This window comes from Mixia osmundae, assembly GCF_000708205.1.
Source record: "Mixia osmundae IAM 14324 unplaced genomic scaffold scaffold_5, whole genome shotgun sequence".
NCBI classification, from domain to species: domain Eukaryota; kingdom Fungi; phylum Basidiomycota; class Mixiomycetes; order Mixiales; family Mixiaceae; genus Mixia; species Mixia osmundae.
Genome location: NW_014575559.1, coordinates 1,180,443 through 1,194,905, shown reverse-complemented (window position 1 = coordinate 1,194,905; position 14,463 = coordinate 1,180,443). Strand labels below are relative to the sequence as shown.

Here is a 14,463-nt window from a genome sequence, read left to right as displayed (position 1 = left end):
CTTGTCTAGTCCTTGTCCACGCTCGTCCTTCTTATAGCTCGTCCTTCTTATAGCTCGTCCTTGTCCAGGTCAGTCTGAGAGATCCATCTGAGATCATTGACTCGGCAGGAGTCACAATGGCTAGAGATTAGGGTTTGTGTCTACTGGTTCAGGCTCGTCCTTGTCCAGGCTGCTCCTTGTCTGGTCCTTGTCCACGCTCGTCCTTCTTATAGCTCGTCCTTCTTATAGCTCGTCCTTGTCCAGGTCAGTCTGAGTGATCCATCTGAGATCATTGACTCGGCCTGAGTCACGATAGCACAGACGGTTGATGAGATCGTGAGAGTGCAGAGTGGTAGATACATGTTACCATCGCTGGGCGTCAAGTAGGTGCTGGACGGCGTCGATGCTTGTAGCTGAACTCTCACTCAGCCGGGAGTCGATAGACCAGGTCAACTTTTCGGGCAGTCCAGTTGCAGTCTGAGCCGATGATGAGCTAGCTATAGCATGACACAGGCGCAGGTCATAGTCCGTGACTGGTCAAAGATCGTCAGCTCGACTGTGAAGCGGTCAGCATAGTCGCTCACAGTCATACAGTATGCTTGCTCCACAGCAACTGATTGACTGTGCAAGTGGCAGTACGTTCTGATGAGGATAGTCTGACAAGCTGTAAAGTACCAGCTCGAGTGATTGGCTTGACTGCTGTCATCGATCTCATGCCCTTTCTCGTCAGTGATCATGTCGCATCAATGTCTGCTCTAGTCAAGCAGTCGCCTGGTCTGATAATGCCATCTATAGCTCGACACACTGACTCGAATGACCGTGCAAGAGAATGTCGGTGCAGTCAGAGATGCCAGCTGGACGGCTGACGGGCTGAGATGATTGCCGCTGTGATGAAGTCACTCAATGCCACATTTGCAGAAAGCGGGCTGCAAGTCGCCGATGCATATGCGCTGGTAGAGGGTCTAGTGTGTATCTGACATCGAGTGTGAGTCAGACGATGTCATTGTCAAGAGGGTGAGTCCGTGGTGGACAATCATCAGTGTGAAAGTGTAGATGCATCTGATGTCATCTTTGACACAGTCTAGTCGGAAGTCACTCTGATCATGTGCAATGTGCAGTGCAAGGCAGGCAGTTTAGAGTTGTCGAGCTGAAAGACGAGAACACATGTGGACAGCTGTTGAGAGTAGGATGACGATTGCCCAGATCTGGTAAGCAGTGCATAATCCATCGCGGGACTGTCGGTCAATGCGAGTTGGTCAGAGTCATTGCCGAGATAGACAAGTCCAAGCTAGTAGGGCGCCGATAGACCAAGTTGCCAATTTGCGGAGAGTTGGAACAGTCTGACCAGCCGCACGGCACAGATATCATATGATGCAAGCACGATAGACATCTGCTGAGTGATTTGAGATCGTTAGCTGAGATATGATAGAAGTGGCTCATGTCTATCGAGTGGCCTTGCTCGACGATGACCCGATGTGGTGTGCATATGCGATGAGTGTGGTGCATATACTGGCAGGCGAGAGNGTCTGTTCNTCNNANCGCTGCTGTTCTCACTGCGGTAGATGAGATCGTCTTGCTGACACTCCTTTAGCCTGACGTGTTGCCTCGTAGCTAGTGGCCAGTAAGAGATGATTGCTCGCTAGTGTCGCACGCTTCCGGACTATCGGCGTGGTGATGCATGATCTGACCATGTCTAAGCGTATAATCAGTGAATGTAGCTCGCAGTGTCCACAGCTGCTGTCTGCGGCATGAAGGAAGATGAGCGACGCGACTTAGCCTGATTTGGCAGCTCGTGGCAGTCGTGTCGACTGGACTTTGGAAGGTATGCGTTACTTGACGATACATGAGCGGACTGGAGGTCTGAGCGAAGAAGTTGCGAAAGGAAGGTATAGCGGAGAGCCGATCGATCTGTATGTTTGTTGTCGACGATCAGAAAGGATAGCGCCGCTTTGCCATTGGCGAGTAGTGAAATGCCAGGGGATTTCTTCAATTTGCCACGCCAAAAGTCAATGTTGCGTAATTCATGGGAAAGTTATTAATCACCCGTGTATCTGATNGGCGTGATTTATCTAGGCGCGTTNNCAGGACATTGGATTGACCACAGCGACTTTAGCGAAGACCCTCATACTCTTCACCCGGTCGTATTGCTGCATTTCATCGGTACGGCATCCAGTCGGNATCACTAATGATGCGACTCAATTTGCAATTTGAGAGATCGCCGCAAGATTCCCCGATGCAATCACGACGATGCAGAGGGACGGAGAGTCAGTCTGCGCCAAAAAAAATATCAACAAAGATGTTTTCGTACTCCGGAGCAGACTGAACTACCTTCACTCGCGATACTAGCTCAGTCAGGGAGCTCGATGCTGCCTGTGTGGCCGGCAGTACGGCTGAAGCAGTATCTTGCGACGGTCGCACACAGCAACAGTCTCCAAAACAGTATCTAGCGGACGACTGATGCATTGATTGCTCGAGCGAACGTCGTCAGCCATGGATCATTTGCTTCTGCTGAGATGCGTGTTGAATGTTGACATGATGGTCATCGCTGCATTGAATGCGCTCGTCCAAATGATATGCTCCTTCAGATCCTTGCAAGCAATAAGCCACCACTAGCATTGAAGACTCAAAGAAGGGCCTGACACAGTGTTCGATATGTGACACGGCGAGGTGTACGGCTGACAAACGGTTTGCTGCTTGTGATCACCTCTCACCATATCTTTACTGTGCATTTGGAATTATCAGCGGGATAGTCTTCAGGTCCGGCTGCTTGTCTCGGCCACTGCTGTCACTTCTTCGGACGTTCCTTTGTCTTCGATGAAGGTGCTCACTTGTTGCTGGATTGTTATAGGACAGATTCAAAATCCTTGGTGCCTTTCGGTTCCAAAGTACCATCGGGAGGATCGAAGAGATCAGAGTCTTCAATTGCTTGTAGCGGGGATTCTTCAGCTTGAGCTGCTCTTGGATGTGCATGAAGAAAAAGGGAACATGTATCAATGAGAATCTCATGCGCCAGGAAACAGATCGATGTTGTAGATTTGCTTAGCATGCATCCGCTTGACGATGATGACAGCGTGATCTGTCAGCTTGCAGTCTCCACTTTACTCGCGCGAAAGGTCTGATGGTGGCTGAGTCTAGATTGCCCGTTTCTGACCAATAATCGGTGATAGGGCATGGCTGGGACATATCGAGCAGCGACTGCAAAGACGGAATTTATCGCAGAGAAATCAAAAGGCATGTATTGAGGCTCATCATGCACATCGAATAGCAGAGATGACACTGAAGGATCAAACATGATTGCCGATAAGTACGAGACAAGTAGCGCAAGGCCTAGACAATATGCGCAAGACTGTCGTGAGAAATGTCAAATGCATGCGGTGTCGGCATGATCGTCATTCCCGCCATCAGTCTGAAGCTGGCATCTGATAGTGGCCGAGCTTGTGGAGAGACGTGAAGGCTATGATGCTAGACGACTCTATTGGTTGCAGATCTGCAGGCGCGTGATCGATCGGACAAGGCGCGCGGATCACCGAACTCGCCCGAGCAGAGATAATTAGCACGTCTGTGCTTTTTCCCCCTTGCGCGCTAGTCTCGACCAGCACGACATTACAAGTCCGATACTGTCTTGCGAGGATCCTTGATAGCACTCAGAGATCAGCATGNTCGAGGACGAGTAGTCTATGNAGGGAGATGCAGCGAACGAAGAGTCTTGGTCGACNACATTTGGCTAGTCGTGGTTGCTCCACGCTGTCATTTGGAGGCCTGCTCGCTCGTCAACGACGCTCTGGCGACCAACAGACAAGATCGACATGCCCGTTCAGACCCTTTGCGAAAGCTGTGATGATCTGGAGTTAGCTCGAGGCCAGACTCGCACACTGGCTGATTCGACGGGGAGCTCCTTTTCTATGCGACTAGCTGCGAGAGAAGGACTGCCCGTGACCATTCTGGAAATCTTGGAGAAGCTCACGAGTATCAGGGGGAGGCGCCTTCACTCGTCGAGGCGAGAATCGTGGCCGACAAGAAGACAACAGCCGCTTCAGACGCTCTAATTGGGAACATCCCGGGACCGCGGCCTCTAGGCAGGTGTGGTGACCTGTCCNCGATGAGGAACAACCGTGTGAGGCGCCTCAAGCGGACGAGCGNAAGCCGACGAGATTTGACCTGCTGTGCTCGCGGCTGTCAAGTTGAGGCGCGCTCGGTCGTTCAGACGAGAAGCTGGTCAGCAAGAAGACAACAACCGCCTCTGGATCTTGCTTTGCCTATGAACACTGGAGCCCGGAGGTAGCTTTGCAACCTATCAGCGATGGATAACTTCAGAGGAGGTATGTGCAGCGAACGAAGAGTATCTGCCCGCGCCAAGTGCTCTGCCGGATGCCGCCAGCCTTTGAGGCTTGCTCGCTCGTCGGATCTAGCTCGTGGCTCGACAGCAACACAGCCGACTTACCGGCAGCACTGACAAAAGCAACACCTTCTTTCCTCAGCGCTTACGTCTGCAATGCATCTACATTGTCTCGCTGCTTGGCGAGGCTTCTCTCTCATGAGGCAATTCAGATCATGCCTCCACGGTNAGCCTCTCGCNGCCCNAGCGATCGNCNGCTGATGTNNNAACAGCACTCCTGTCAAATTACATNTTGAGCAGTCGTGGAAGACGTGCTGGCCGTCTTTGGACTGGACGCTGTCGACTACTCATCGCTCAAAGTGCGCCGAAGAGCTATGCGAATATCAAAGAGCATCTTTCAGTCGGTTGCTGCCTCAGTCAAGGTAGCGAGCCTAGAAAATGCTCGAATATCCCCTAGTCTATCTTATTCTGGCATCTCTTGTCTCTCTTGAGTTTGCATTCCCTATTCTCCGCACAGTATCAGGTTGACTTTGTCTGTGAGTGAAACACCGACCTCTACCGGCCACGGGGCTCACGGTAGTGACTTGACATAGTCATTGAGCGAGACTCTATCTGCAGCTGATACGACAAAACGATCTAAGGATGCGCCGGGATGATGCGTCCTCCGCTGACGACTCTGCCGTTCACTTCTTAGCATGCGACACGAGCGAGCCTCCGGGTGAACATACTGAACAAGGGACGGGCTCAGCTGAGTCATAGAGGAGTCAGAACAGGTCAAGACGGGGTGACGAGCGCTCACTGTCACATCGGTGTCGCCAAGCTGAAGATCGTTTATCGTATAGTATGTAAAAAGGCCTTTTCCGAGGGGATGATACATCGTCAGATCTAGGATATCGCGTACGTTATCTGAGACTGTTGCGGCAGATCGCATTAGGCCGTGGATAGCAGGTAGCGCAGGCCTGACCAATCATGCGAATCTTTGCGCCGGCGAGAGCATCAGTGCTTGCCTCCTGCCAAGCAAGCTTGTATCCAGGACCAACGCCGCCTTCCAAACCCTGTCGAAATTTCAGAAATGCCCTTACTGAATGATAATATAGACTTGCGTTATCGTCCAGACGGATTCGGAGGTCGATGTAGGTTTTATAAAGCAAATCATGCATCTCGGTAAAGATGGTGATCGTCGTTGGTTGCCAGGGCCCGACGGGGTGACGAGCTTGCAAGCCATCTGCTTGCGGGATGACCGAGCCAGACGTGACCCCGAAAAGTCCGAGGAAGGACAATGCGAACGCAAAGACTGCGAACATGACTGCTTTGTTCGCCCGCTGTGCTAAAGCGATGAAAACGTCATGAGTTGCGACGTTGTCAGGCATCAACAGGCTGCATGACGACGGGGGCATTCCGTGTGAAACGCGTTTTGATGGATGTGCAAGCTTTCCATCGTTGGGCAACGATCCCTGCGAGTCGCAGGAGCGCTGTGTTCTACAGACTATTGCGGTCATCCACGCTGACGGGACTATCAGCCTCTACGGAGGGCTATAAGTTATTCCAGCGGACTGTGTGACGTAGCGAGACAAGCCAGAGGTGTCGGGACGTGGTCTGCGCATTTTGACAGCTTCAGCGGGTGCTAGGGAGGCGCAGAGTGGCTTGCAGGTGAATTGGATGGAACGTCGGATGGCTCACTGTCCGGATGTAGTCAAGCTTGCTGGCACTGCTGCAAAGGTTGTCTACAGCAAGATCACAGCCGCTCAGTCAGGTCGTGCATGTCGCGGACACTGATCGCAGGGACATATGGGCGGACTGACACTCGAATACTCGCCAGCATCCTTGTGATCTGCGTCTCCGCAGGCTCTGATCGACCAATGTGGAGATCTCGAGTGCCAAGATATGGCGCGCGCTCGCGGGAAGACGGGATTGACAGATCGTGCATCCACGACAGGGATGCTTCGCGTTGCCACTTTCGGACGTGCGCATCGCTAGACGTCAAGCACAATGCAGCCTAAACTTCTGCGGTCTTCTGACCGAAGAGCTTGTCAGGCAGCATGCGAGGACTGCCAGAGCAGCGCACTTCGCAGCCGTCACGCCGCCGGCATGTGCTCGCATGTGCTGGCATCATCTCACTCGCCTTTGGTCTTCTCTTGACTATATCAGGAGCGGATGATGCCCCGGAGACGAGGCCAGCTACTCCTTGGCAATGGGTCTCGGCGGGTGCGGCACTGATGCGACAAGAAATAGACATCACCGACCTGCTGGATGTGCATGCTTGGCGACTGTCAATTCCTGGGCACAGATATGCTCAAGGTAGGGCCACGCAAGTTGACATGGTCAGCTTTCTCGAGTCGCAAGTCGGTCGACCGCGCAAAGGGCGCCCAATCTGGACGGTCATCGGAGGCGGGTTCTATCTCAGAGAGGTCGTGCCTCAATTGGTGGCCTATCTGGATGCTTTGAAGCGTCCTGATCGTACAGATTCCTTCAAGCGGCCTCCAGGTCCGAAGCTCGGCGGCGAGCCTGATCAGGTCTTCCGGAAGCTTAGCGCGGCTGACACCCCTCGGCCAAGCCTCCTTGTCCTCTGTCTTGATGAGGCTTGTATGTCAACTTGCGCTCTTTCTGGTTTGATGTGTTACATATTCGACAAGATAGAAGATCTCCCGGAGCGATATCGAGAAAGCAGGCGAAACAACGAGATCGAGTATCGTTCGATCGGCTGGCAAAAGTCTCGGGCGCTCAGCGATTTGGCCCGCGCCGGCTACTCAGCAATCTGTTCCGACCTCGATGTCTTTTTCCAAGGTAACATCTTTGAGTATCTACACGACATCGACAACGGCAGGTTTGATATTCAGATGCAAGATGAAGGCGGCGATTCACTCAACATCGGCTTCTTTGCACAGCGTGGCACAGAAGCGGTCGCCGATCTATGGCAGTCCATAGCGCATCAAGTATCTGAAGACGACGCTTGGGATCAGCCGGCGGTCAACGAGTACCTGGGCGCTGCTGAACTGCGCACCGGCAATCATACCTTCTGGCCTCCTCTTAGCTCGTTCACTGGCTTGACAGGTCTCCAAGTCTATGTCATCGACAAAGCCCGCGTCTGGGGACGAACGATGGGGTGGACTCCTCCGGCCAGCGTAGTTGCGCTGCATCTCACTTGCACTGGGAAGAAGGAACTCAAAGTTTACGATGCAAAGGAGAGCGCATTCTGGCAGGATGTTGATCACTACTACACAGACCCGCCCAGGTAAGCTCGTCTCTGGTCATACCGGGACCTCGGTTGCTCACACGCTGCCAGGATTCTGACTATCGGCGCACTAGCCGGCGACGGAGAGGCGGTCTCGCGACAGCTCAAGGTCATGCTTGCCCTGGCGAATGCCACAGACCGAGCATTTGTACCCCCTTCGCAGATCTACATCACATCCGATCTCCCTGGTCTATCAGATGCCGAGTTTCACCATTTCGAGAAAGCTGGGAAATGGCCACCCACGCGAGCGCAGAGATTAGCCGATGCAGACAAGACCGATTTTGAACTGCTGAAGAAGCCTGCTGTCTATCATCGGCGTTTTGCTTCGACAGTCGATATCGTCAAACTCTTTAACCAAAGCGCTGTCACCATTTTCGAGCCGTCTTACCTTCGCAACGCATTGCATTACTCTGACGGTGATGCATCTCGCCTCAGGCAACGGCATCTCGACAGTATGCTCCTGCATAGCTACCAGCACACGCTCGAAACGCTCAGTAGCGAACCGTATCTTTCAGCACCAGTAGTCACAATTATGGATCATAACAATATCGACCGCTTCGAGGCACCAGAAGGAGCTACAGATGTACCGATGTGTCGAGCGATTGAGACGGTTCAGGGCTGTGGGACGCTCTGTTTGTAATCAGTCGGTAGCGATAGGCTACAGCTGGGTGAGGCTGGTCCCACCCGGATAAATGTTGTATGCAACGAGTGGACATTGGACATTAATAGCTGGCAAATATCACGGGCTCGGCTGCAACGGTACTCTGCGACGTTGTTTTTGATCTATCGTATGGCTGAAACGGCCTGTCACGGATGTTTTGAGCCATCTGACAGCCTCGGGATCGAGTTTCGAGCAATTGTCGAGGCAAAGGTCAAGAGAGGCTTTGCCAGACTTGTCTCTACAGGCCTGAACTAAGCTGATGAGAGGTTGATGGGTCAGCTTGCGGCATCCCGAGACGACAAGGCGTGATAGCCGTTTGCAGCTTTTTGCTAGTGCTTCGATTCCGTGGTCGTCAAAAGTCGTGCTGGGACCGATCGTCAGACATTTAAGCTGTATCTTGCCGCTAGCTAGGAGCTGAGCGAGATCACTACCCGATAGATTACCGGTGGGCAGGTCGATCTCTTCAAGGTTTAGACATTGTACCAGCAAATCGAGAGGCGGCTTGCGCTTCTTGACAGGACGGTGCGAGAACACCTTGAGTGTGGCAGGCAGACTGGTCACCGTATGTCTACCGACTCGAGCGACCTCCAAATTTGCGAGGTGTGCCAGGTCTAGATCGTAGCGTACCGTTTCTCCCTCCCGCTCTGAATCGATGTCCAACTCGAGCAGGTTCTGGAAGATGCCTGCGTCGCCGCGGGGAAGCCAGTCGGGCAGAGTCGCAAGTGGATCTACTCTGATCAGTCTGAGGTGCAGACGCCTGAGCGATTGGAAGTACACAGCGTTCACAGGGAGGTCTTCGCCGGCAAAAGCGCTTTCGAGCGTGACGTTGGTGATGCTTAACTCTCTGATGGGATGGATATCTGATCTGACAGCTTTGTGAACAGGCAGCTTGAGTGCATGCGCATCCAGGCTATAGCTGTGTTTGAGAATCACTCTTCTAGCATTAGGGAAGTAGCTGAGAAACTCGACGAGCGAATGTCTGATGCGGCCAACCTCAAGCTCGAGCCTGAGCAGGGTTGGTGCTACGTGTGATATTAGATCTCTCGTCCGTTTGACGTCTCCGCACGTGAGTGAGGCGAGAGCATTGCCGGCAAAAGTACAGAGGCTGTGGCCTCGCAGCGGGCTATTGGCGTCGAGCAGGGTGCCTAGGTCGAGATGGAGCAGAGTTTTATGGCGAAGGTGAGTCTGCCATGAGGCTGTTTTGCGTTGTCTGGCTCGTCTGTCAAGTCCTTCGAAGCTGAGTGCCTGCCAGAAAGTCGTGTCTGCCATGAGGATGTCGTGAAAGCGCCGGCAGGTAAGGAGAAGGGATCCCATACGGCGGTTGCTTTCCTTGATTGACATGGCTTCGTCTATCGCCAGGCGTAGAATCATTGAGAGACACTCGGCTGGCAGTAGGGCGAGCAGATCAGGTCCAGTCGGCTTCCATTCGGCTTCAGAGTCTAGGGTGCTGTCAGACGGTGGCGCTGGTGCGATAGTGTGATGCACTCGCTCAGCCAACATTGCTGCGATGTTCGCCTCGCCGTCCTCGTCGTGTTCAGTGAGGGCGATGTGTCGTTCAACCTCGACGGGCTCCTCTGACGGCGGATTGTGAAAGTCGTACTTGGTTTCGTTCATCAGCTCAGAGCTATGTTGAGCGCGAGAAACCGACTTCTGCTTGCTGCAGGGAGACCAAGAGGCGAGTGTCTTCCAATGCACGCTCAGAATCCCCAAGTGACTCGAAGGCGTCAACTCGTAGCGACAGTGCTTGAACATTGTAGGGATCATCAGCGAGGAGCTCGTCGAGTATGTCGAGAGCTGCAGCATTGTCCTGACACAGAAGCAAGACGGCTGCTCGCCCCATCTGGGCAGAATCTGTGTGGGATCGTTGGAAGAGAATGAGGAGGAGAGAGAGAGACAGAGAGAAAGTCACATTCGGCCAGCCGACAAACGCGCAACGTGCAAGGCGACGACAGCCGGCCCGAGTACCAAGGTGATGACGACAGAGGAGCCGAGGAGATTCCTCAAGATCCCACAGTTCTCATGCTTGCCCGTCAGAGACGTCGACGGCACAGCTCGAGTCGAGTGTACGTCATTCTGGCGAGTCTTTCTCATGTACGCCGGCTGTGATTGCATCTACCCGAGGATGATGACCTGACGTTTCGAGCGCTCGAGCACGCAGGACAAGGCAGCCTACGCTGGACCGCAGAGACACGAGAGAAGTGAGTGAGGAGGTCACACGGATTGCCACCGTCAGACCAGATGGAACAGTTGAGCTCACCAGAGAGCCAGCGTGCGTGGATCTCAAGCGAGAGAGATGCGTGCTCACGGACGGACGCAGACTGATGCCACAAGGCAAGCAATACCGCGATCACCGGCCGTTCATCTGAACATGCTCTGACAAGAGCAAGATAAAGACAATATCCTCGGCTGGCTCCTCATCGATGTTCATGCTGAAACCAGGGAACGTCATCACCGCCGTACGGTCTGAGGGGCCGCTTCCAAGTGACCAGCAAGTCGGCTTGCTTGTCGAACTCGCCAGGCGACAGAGCCATCACTATACCAAGCTCGCAATTGCTGACTTTGAAGCTCGATGCTGTCGATTTGCCCCAGGCGGCAGCCGTAAAGTTGTGTGAGCCGACGTAGAGCCAGCCCGGTGGTCGATCTGACTGGGCATGCCGAGACATGCGGAATTGTGCCAAGATCATCTTGGTGTGCATGACAACGCCAGCTCGTTTGCTAGTCGATTGGCGCATGCATTCCTTCGGGAAATGGCGATTCTCCCAGGTAGATCGATTGCAAAACAGTGTCCCGCCGCCTGCTGTGCCAAGATGCGTATTTTCGATGTTGCGAAGAGTCGGAAAGACGATGCGGAACAGCGTCCGGAGAGGTTCAAAGTTTGCAGTCTGCACCTTGGGAAACATGGTGCGGACCGGACGGCCGCAGATCGAGGAATAGAACTCGAGCAGCCATTCGTCATTGAGTGCGCCTATAGAAGAGCCTTGACATTCGAGCCGTACATCTTGATCACGAGCGGGCAGAAGATGCAAGTCTTGCAGGGCTTGGCCAAGAAGCTTGTGGCCGTTAGGCTCGCTACTGGATGAGCCGGGCGTGCTAAGGATCATGCGAGCTGATATGCCGGCCGAAAAGTCGACATCGAGCGGCAGGACTGCATTGCGTGAGTCTTCTTCGATGCAAAGAAGCCGCAGGGTCGTGTGGAGCGTCTGCGCAAACCGCGTTGGCTTTGCCAAACTGCCTTGACGAGGAAAGTCTTGTATCCAGACGGCATTCTCGATCTGTTGCCAATCATACGGGACAAGATTGGCCGTCGGTATTGCTACTCTGCAAAAGTCATCGTAGACGACCTGTCGGAGTTCTCAGCAAAACGGGCGGGCACGCGCGGGCATGCTCCAGCAAACGCACGAGGATGAGCTTGATATGCATGGCGCCAGACGTTCGGCAGACTGGAGGGCAGTGCAGCTTGATGTGCGGATGATTCGGCACAAAAGACGTCTGCTCTGAGATATCAGCAGTGGCAAGCAAATGGTGCGGATTCATACGATCGGCGCATCTGCCGGCCCGGGCAAGGCCAAAAGGACTTGCTTGCCCAATTCAGGCGGCAAGACATGGGCTACGAGCCAATCGAGATCGGTCGCGTATGAAGACATGACGAGCTTCTCGATGCGATCTTTGGGTCCGATGATGTCCTGGAGTGACAGCGCATCCTCTGTTGTGCGATGGAAAGCGTTGAATGTCGGTCTGACCGCGCTCTTCCGGAAGTAAATGCCCAGACTCGGATGGAAAGCATTCTCAAGGTGCCGATGGGCGACATTGGTAGACGTGCTTGCGGACGGGATGTTGGCTGTAGCGATAGCAGGCTCGACGAGGCCAAGAGCTTGAGCGCGCGCTTGCGCTCTCTGCAGTCTAGCCTGCTCTCGTGCGCGCGCTGTCTCGTGCGTTGGTTGAACTGCGCCACCATGGCTCGTTGAAGCTGGGAACGGTGCAGATTCGACAGGCTCGACGCTGGGGATGGGTCTGACAGACGCCTTTGCCTGCTGACGAAGGTGTTCCAATCGAACATTGTAATCTGCCCCGGCAAGTGACTCTGACACCCTCTTCGGTTCCGAAGTTTCGTGTGCAGTCTGCTGTGGATGGGACGATAAGCCGGCGGCAGGCTTGGGTCGAGCGCGCGGAAAGTCTGAAGGAACAGCAGGACCGCTGTCGATTCGTCTGATCTTAGTGGGTGGCGCTGCTTCCATCCGGCTGGCGTGTAGCTGGGCGAGGTATGCCTGTATCCTCTCGGCCTTATCAGGTACATGCTGAGGCACCGGTCGGGCTGCGATGTGTCTCGACTTGCCGAGGTCGTATTTAAAGGTAGGTGCATGGTAGATTGAGCCAGCGTACAGTCTCGCAAAGTATGCCTCGTCACTCGAGTCTGCACTCATCGATGTCTGCCCATCGTCGGGGAACTGGCCAGGCATTGATGGTTCAGGCTGCCCGGATTGAGCGAGTATGCCCTGATATTCTGCCAAGCGAGCTTGTCGAGCATTCTCTGCATCTGCCGGCGTGATGCGTGGCTTCTTAGGCCTGCCACGAGGGGGCATTCTGGCCACGGACTAGCGCCTGGAAAGCAAGTTCATCAGGCCGCCAGCTAGAGTCGAGGCTTGTGACATGTCATGATCATCGCGTGTCGGACGTCGCCGCATGTCGCGCGTCGCGCCGCGCCAGGCTCAGTAGATCACCAAAGGGCGCAGGCAGCTCTACGTTCGACAGCAGTGACGATCAGGAGGGCAATAATCATGTAGCATCTGATAGCACAACAGCGTGTGGCGGAATGGTACAAGACTCTTGTTTGATAGCAGCGCAGATTGGGCCTCGCGAGCAAGCGAAACCTACTTCTTCTTCCTTGTGGCGCGACCCTTGACTTTTGGTTTCACCTCGATGGTCTCGTTCTCCGGCGCCGGCGTCTCTGTCTTACTGCGAGAGCTTCGTCTGACGAGCTTGCCGCTCGGTTTGCTCATCGGGACCTCGCTAGCTGTCTCGGCAGTAGTGGCGTCCGGCTTGGCTACTTCGTCATCGACAGCTTCGTCTTCGATGGGCAGAATAGTCTCTGTGGTGACGTTGGCTTCTTCGTCAGCTTTACCGCCATTGGCTTGTTCAAGCTTCGGCTTCTCTTCGGCATCATCGCCTTGCTTTGCCTCGAGCGCAGCAGCAGCAGTCTCTTCGGCCGCTGCAGCCATCTCCTTCTTGGTGCGACGCTTCTTCTTTGGCTTTTCGACTACCTGACCGTCGGCATCATCATCCTCCTCCTCTTTCTTTGCTTTGCGCTTCGTCGCAGTCTGTACGATCGCATTTCTGTCAGTACGCGGTAGTCTGACAGACCGCGGCCAGCTGACCTTCTTCTTGGGGGAAGGCTTCTCATCTGCGCCTTCCTCGCCTGACTCGGCAGGCGGGGGCTCGCGAGAAAGTGAGTTGGGATTGACGTCCTCCGGAGCAACTGCGTGGCTGGGCAATCAGCAGATGCGCATAGGTTGTAGCAGTACGGAAGGACTCACTGTGGCCCTGATCGTAGGCATCTTTGATGCGAGTCTGATCCTCGGGGCGGAGGTCCTCGTAGCCGTCAAGCTCGGCAGGATCCTCAAATGCCGTCTTGAGATTGCTGATCACCTTGGGCGTGACACAGCCCCAATGGCGCCACTTGAACTAGGCAGATGGGTCTCAGTCCTCCTTGATAGTGAGACGCAGTATGGAAGCGGCGTACAGAGCCATGCTCTCTGAATTTGACCCAAGCGCCAACTCGCAGGCCACCCTTTGCAATCTTTGGCTCAGGCCCTTCTTTGCACCATTTATTGCCTGCACACCGAATGCACAAGTCAGCGCTGCTCGGCATGCCGGCCTGCCGGCCCAGAGGGCGACGTACCGTTGCAATTGGCCTGACCACGCGCCGCGTACTGTTAAGGGTACACACCGTCAGCACCGTCCAGGCTACTGCTGCGGACCAAGCAAAGAGCATGAGATGGCAGTCCACTGTGTGCGTTTGCAGCTGGAGCGGCTAGCGCAGAGCGCAGACGGGCTAGCAAGGTAGAAGGGCTAGATGAGGCGAAAGGCTTGCCTCGATGCGATAGGCACCTGACTTGCGAGATGTGCCTTCGTCGTCTGACATGGTCTCGCTACACTCGATCCTTACGTCGATTGAGGAACAAAGGGCGTCTGTAGCGGGCTTAACGAGGAAGACGCGAGCTTAAACAGCGAGGAGCACAATGTCGAACAGTCGAACAG

General features: G+C 54.3%; 9 protein-coding genes across 9 annotated transcripts; 4 read left to right on the top strand and 5 right to left on the bottom strand.

Annotated features, from left to right (window-relative positions):
* Positions 1-2,797: 2,797 nt before the first annotated feature.
* Positions 2,798-3,401, bottom strand: L969DRAFT_87797 (uncharacterized protein). Its single transcript, XM_014712848.1, has 2 exons — positions 2,902-3,401; positions 2,798-2,840 (listed from the first exon to the last, which is right to left on the bottom strand). The coding sequence occupies exon 1, from the start codon at positions 3,212-3,214 to the stop codon at positions 3,059-3,061; it is 156 nt and encodes a 51-aa protein (XP_014568334.1). The 5' UTR covers positions 3,215-3,401; the 3' UTR covers positions 2,798-2,840; positions 2,902-3,058.
* Positions 3,402-3,871: 470 nt separating this feature from the next.
* On the top strand, positions 3,872-4,408 carry L969DRAFT_87796 (uncharacterized protein; the record flags this gene model as incomplete). Its single annotated transcript, XM_014712847.1, has 1 exon — positions 3,872-4,408. A coding segment is annotated over one exon (390 nt), but the record flags the coding sequence as incomplete, so codon positions are not given.
* L969DRAFT_87794 (uncharacterized protein) lies at positions 4,230-4,780 on the top strand (the record flags this gene model as incomplete). The annotated part of the gene is made up of 2 exons (XM_014712846.1): positions 4,230-4,257; positions 4,309-4,780. A coding segment is annotated over exon 2 (195 nt), but the record flags the coding sequence as incomplete, so codon positions are not given.
* L969DRAFT_87786 (uncharacterized protein) lies at positions 4,639-5,826 on the bottom strand (the record flags this gene model as incomplete). The annotated part of the gene is made up of 2 exons (XM_014712845.1): positions 5,280-5,826; positions 4,639-5,227 (listed from the first exon to the last, which is right to left on the bottom strand). Coding segments are annotated over exons 1-2 (599 nt in total), but the record flags the coding sequence as incomplete, so codon positions are not given.
* Positions 5,827-6,235: 409 nt separating this feature from the next.
* Positions 6,236-8,288, top strand: L969DRAFT_62714 (uncharacterized protein). The gene is made up of 2 exons (XM_014712844.1): positions 6,236-7,547; positions 7,599-8,288. The coding sequence occupies exons 1-2, from the start codon at positions 6,355-6,357 to the stop codon at positions 8,185-8,187; spliced, it is 1,782 nt and encodes a 593-aa protein (XP_014568330.1). The 5' UTR covers positions 6,236-6,354; the 3' UTR covers positions 8,188-8,288.
* Positions 8,287-10,011, bottom strand: L969DRAFT_94812 (uncharacterized protein; the record flags this gene model as incomplete). The annotated part of the gene is made up of 1 exon (XM_014712843.1): positions 8,287-10,011. The coding sequence occupies one exon, from the start codon at positions 10,009-10,011 to the stop codon at positions 8,287-8,289; it is 1,725 nt and encodes a 574-aa protein (XP_014568329.1).
* A 153-nt stretch (positions 10,012-10,164) lies between these two features.
* On the bottom strand, positions 10,165-12,880 carry L969DRAFT_87780 (uncharacterized protein). The gene is made up of 5 exons (XM_014712841.1): positions 11,745-12,880; positions 11,608-11,697; positions 10,526-11,549; positions 10,367-10,477; positions 10,165-10,299 (listed from the first exon to the last, which is right to left on the bottom strand). Exons 1-3 carry the CDS (start codon positions 12,786-12,788, stop codon positions 10,623-10,625), a joined length of 2,061 nt encoding a protein of 686 aa, XP_014568327.1. The 5' UTR covers positions 12,789-12,880; the 3' UTR covers positions 10,165-10,299; positions 10,367-10,477; positions 10,526-10,622.
* On the top strand, positions 10,181-10,574 carry L969DRAFT_94811 (uncharacterized protein; the record flags this gene model as incomplete). The annotated part of the gene is made up of 3 exons (XM_014712842.1): positions 10,181-10,299; positions 10,367-10,477; positions 10,526-10,574. The coding sequence occupies 3 exons, from the start codon at positions 10,181-10,183 to the stop codon at positions 10,572-10,574; spliced, it is 279 nt and encodes a 92-aa protein (XP_014568328.1).
* Positions 12,881-12,972: 92 nt separating the features above from the next.
* Positions 12,973-14,460, bottom strand: L969DRAFT_87779 (uncharacterized protein). Its single transcript, XM_014712840.1, has 6 exons — positions 14,297-14,460; positions 14,105-14,135; positions 13,946-14,037; positions 13,740-13,887; positions 13,581-13,681; positions 12,973-13,523 (listed from the first exon to the last, which is right to left on the bottom strand). Exons 1-6 carry the CDS (start codon positions 14,345-14,347, stop codon positions 13,077-13,079), a joined length of 870 nt encoding a protein of 289 aa, XP_014568326.1. The 5' UTR covers positions 14,348-14,460; the 3' UTR covers positions 12,973-13,076.
* Between the last annotated feature and the right edge of the window lie 3 nt (positions 14,461-14,463).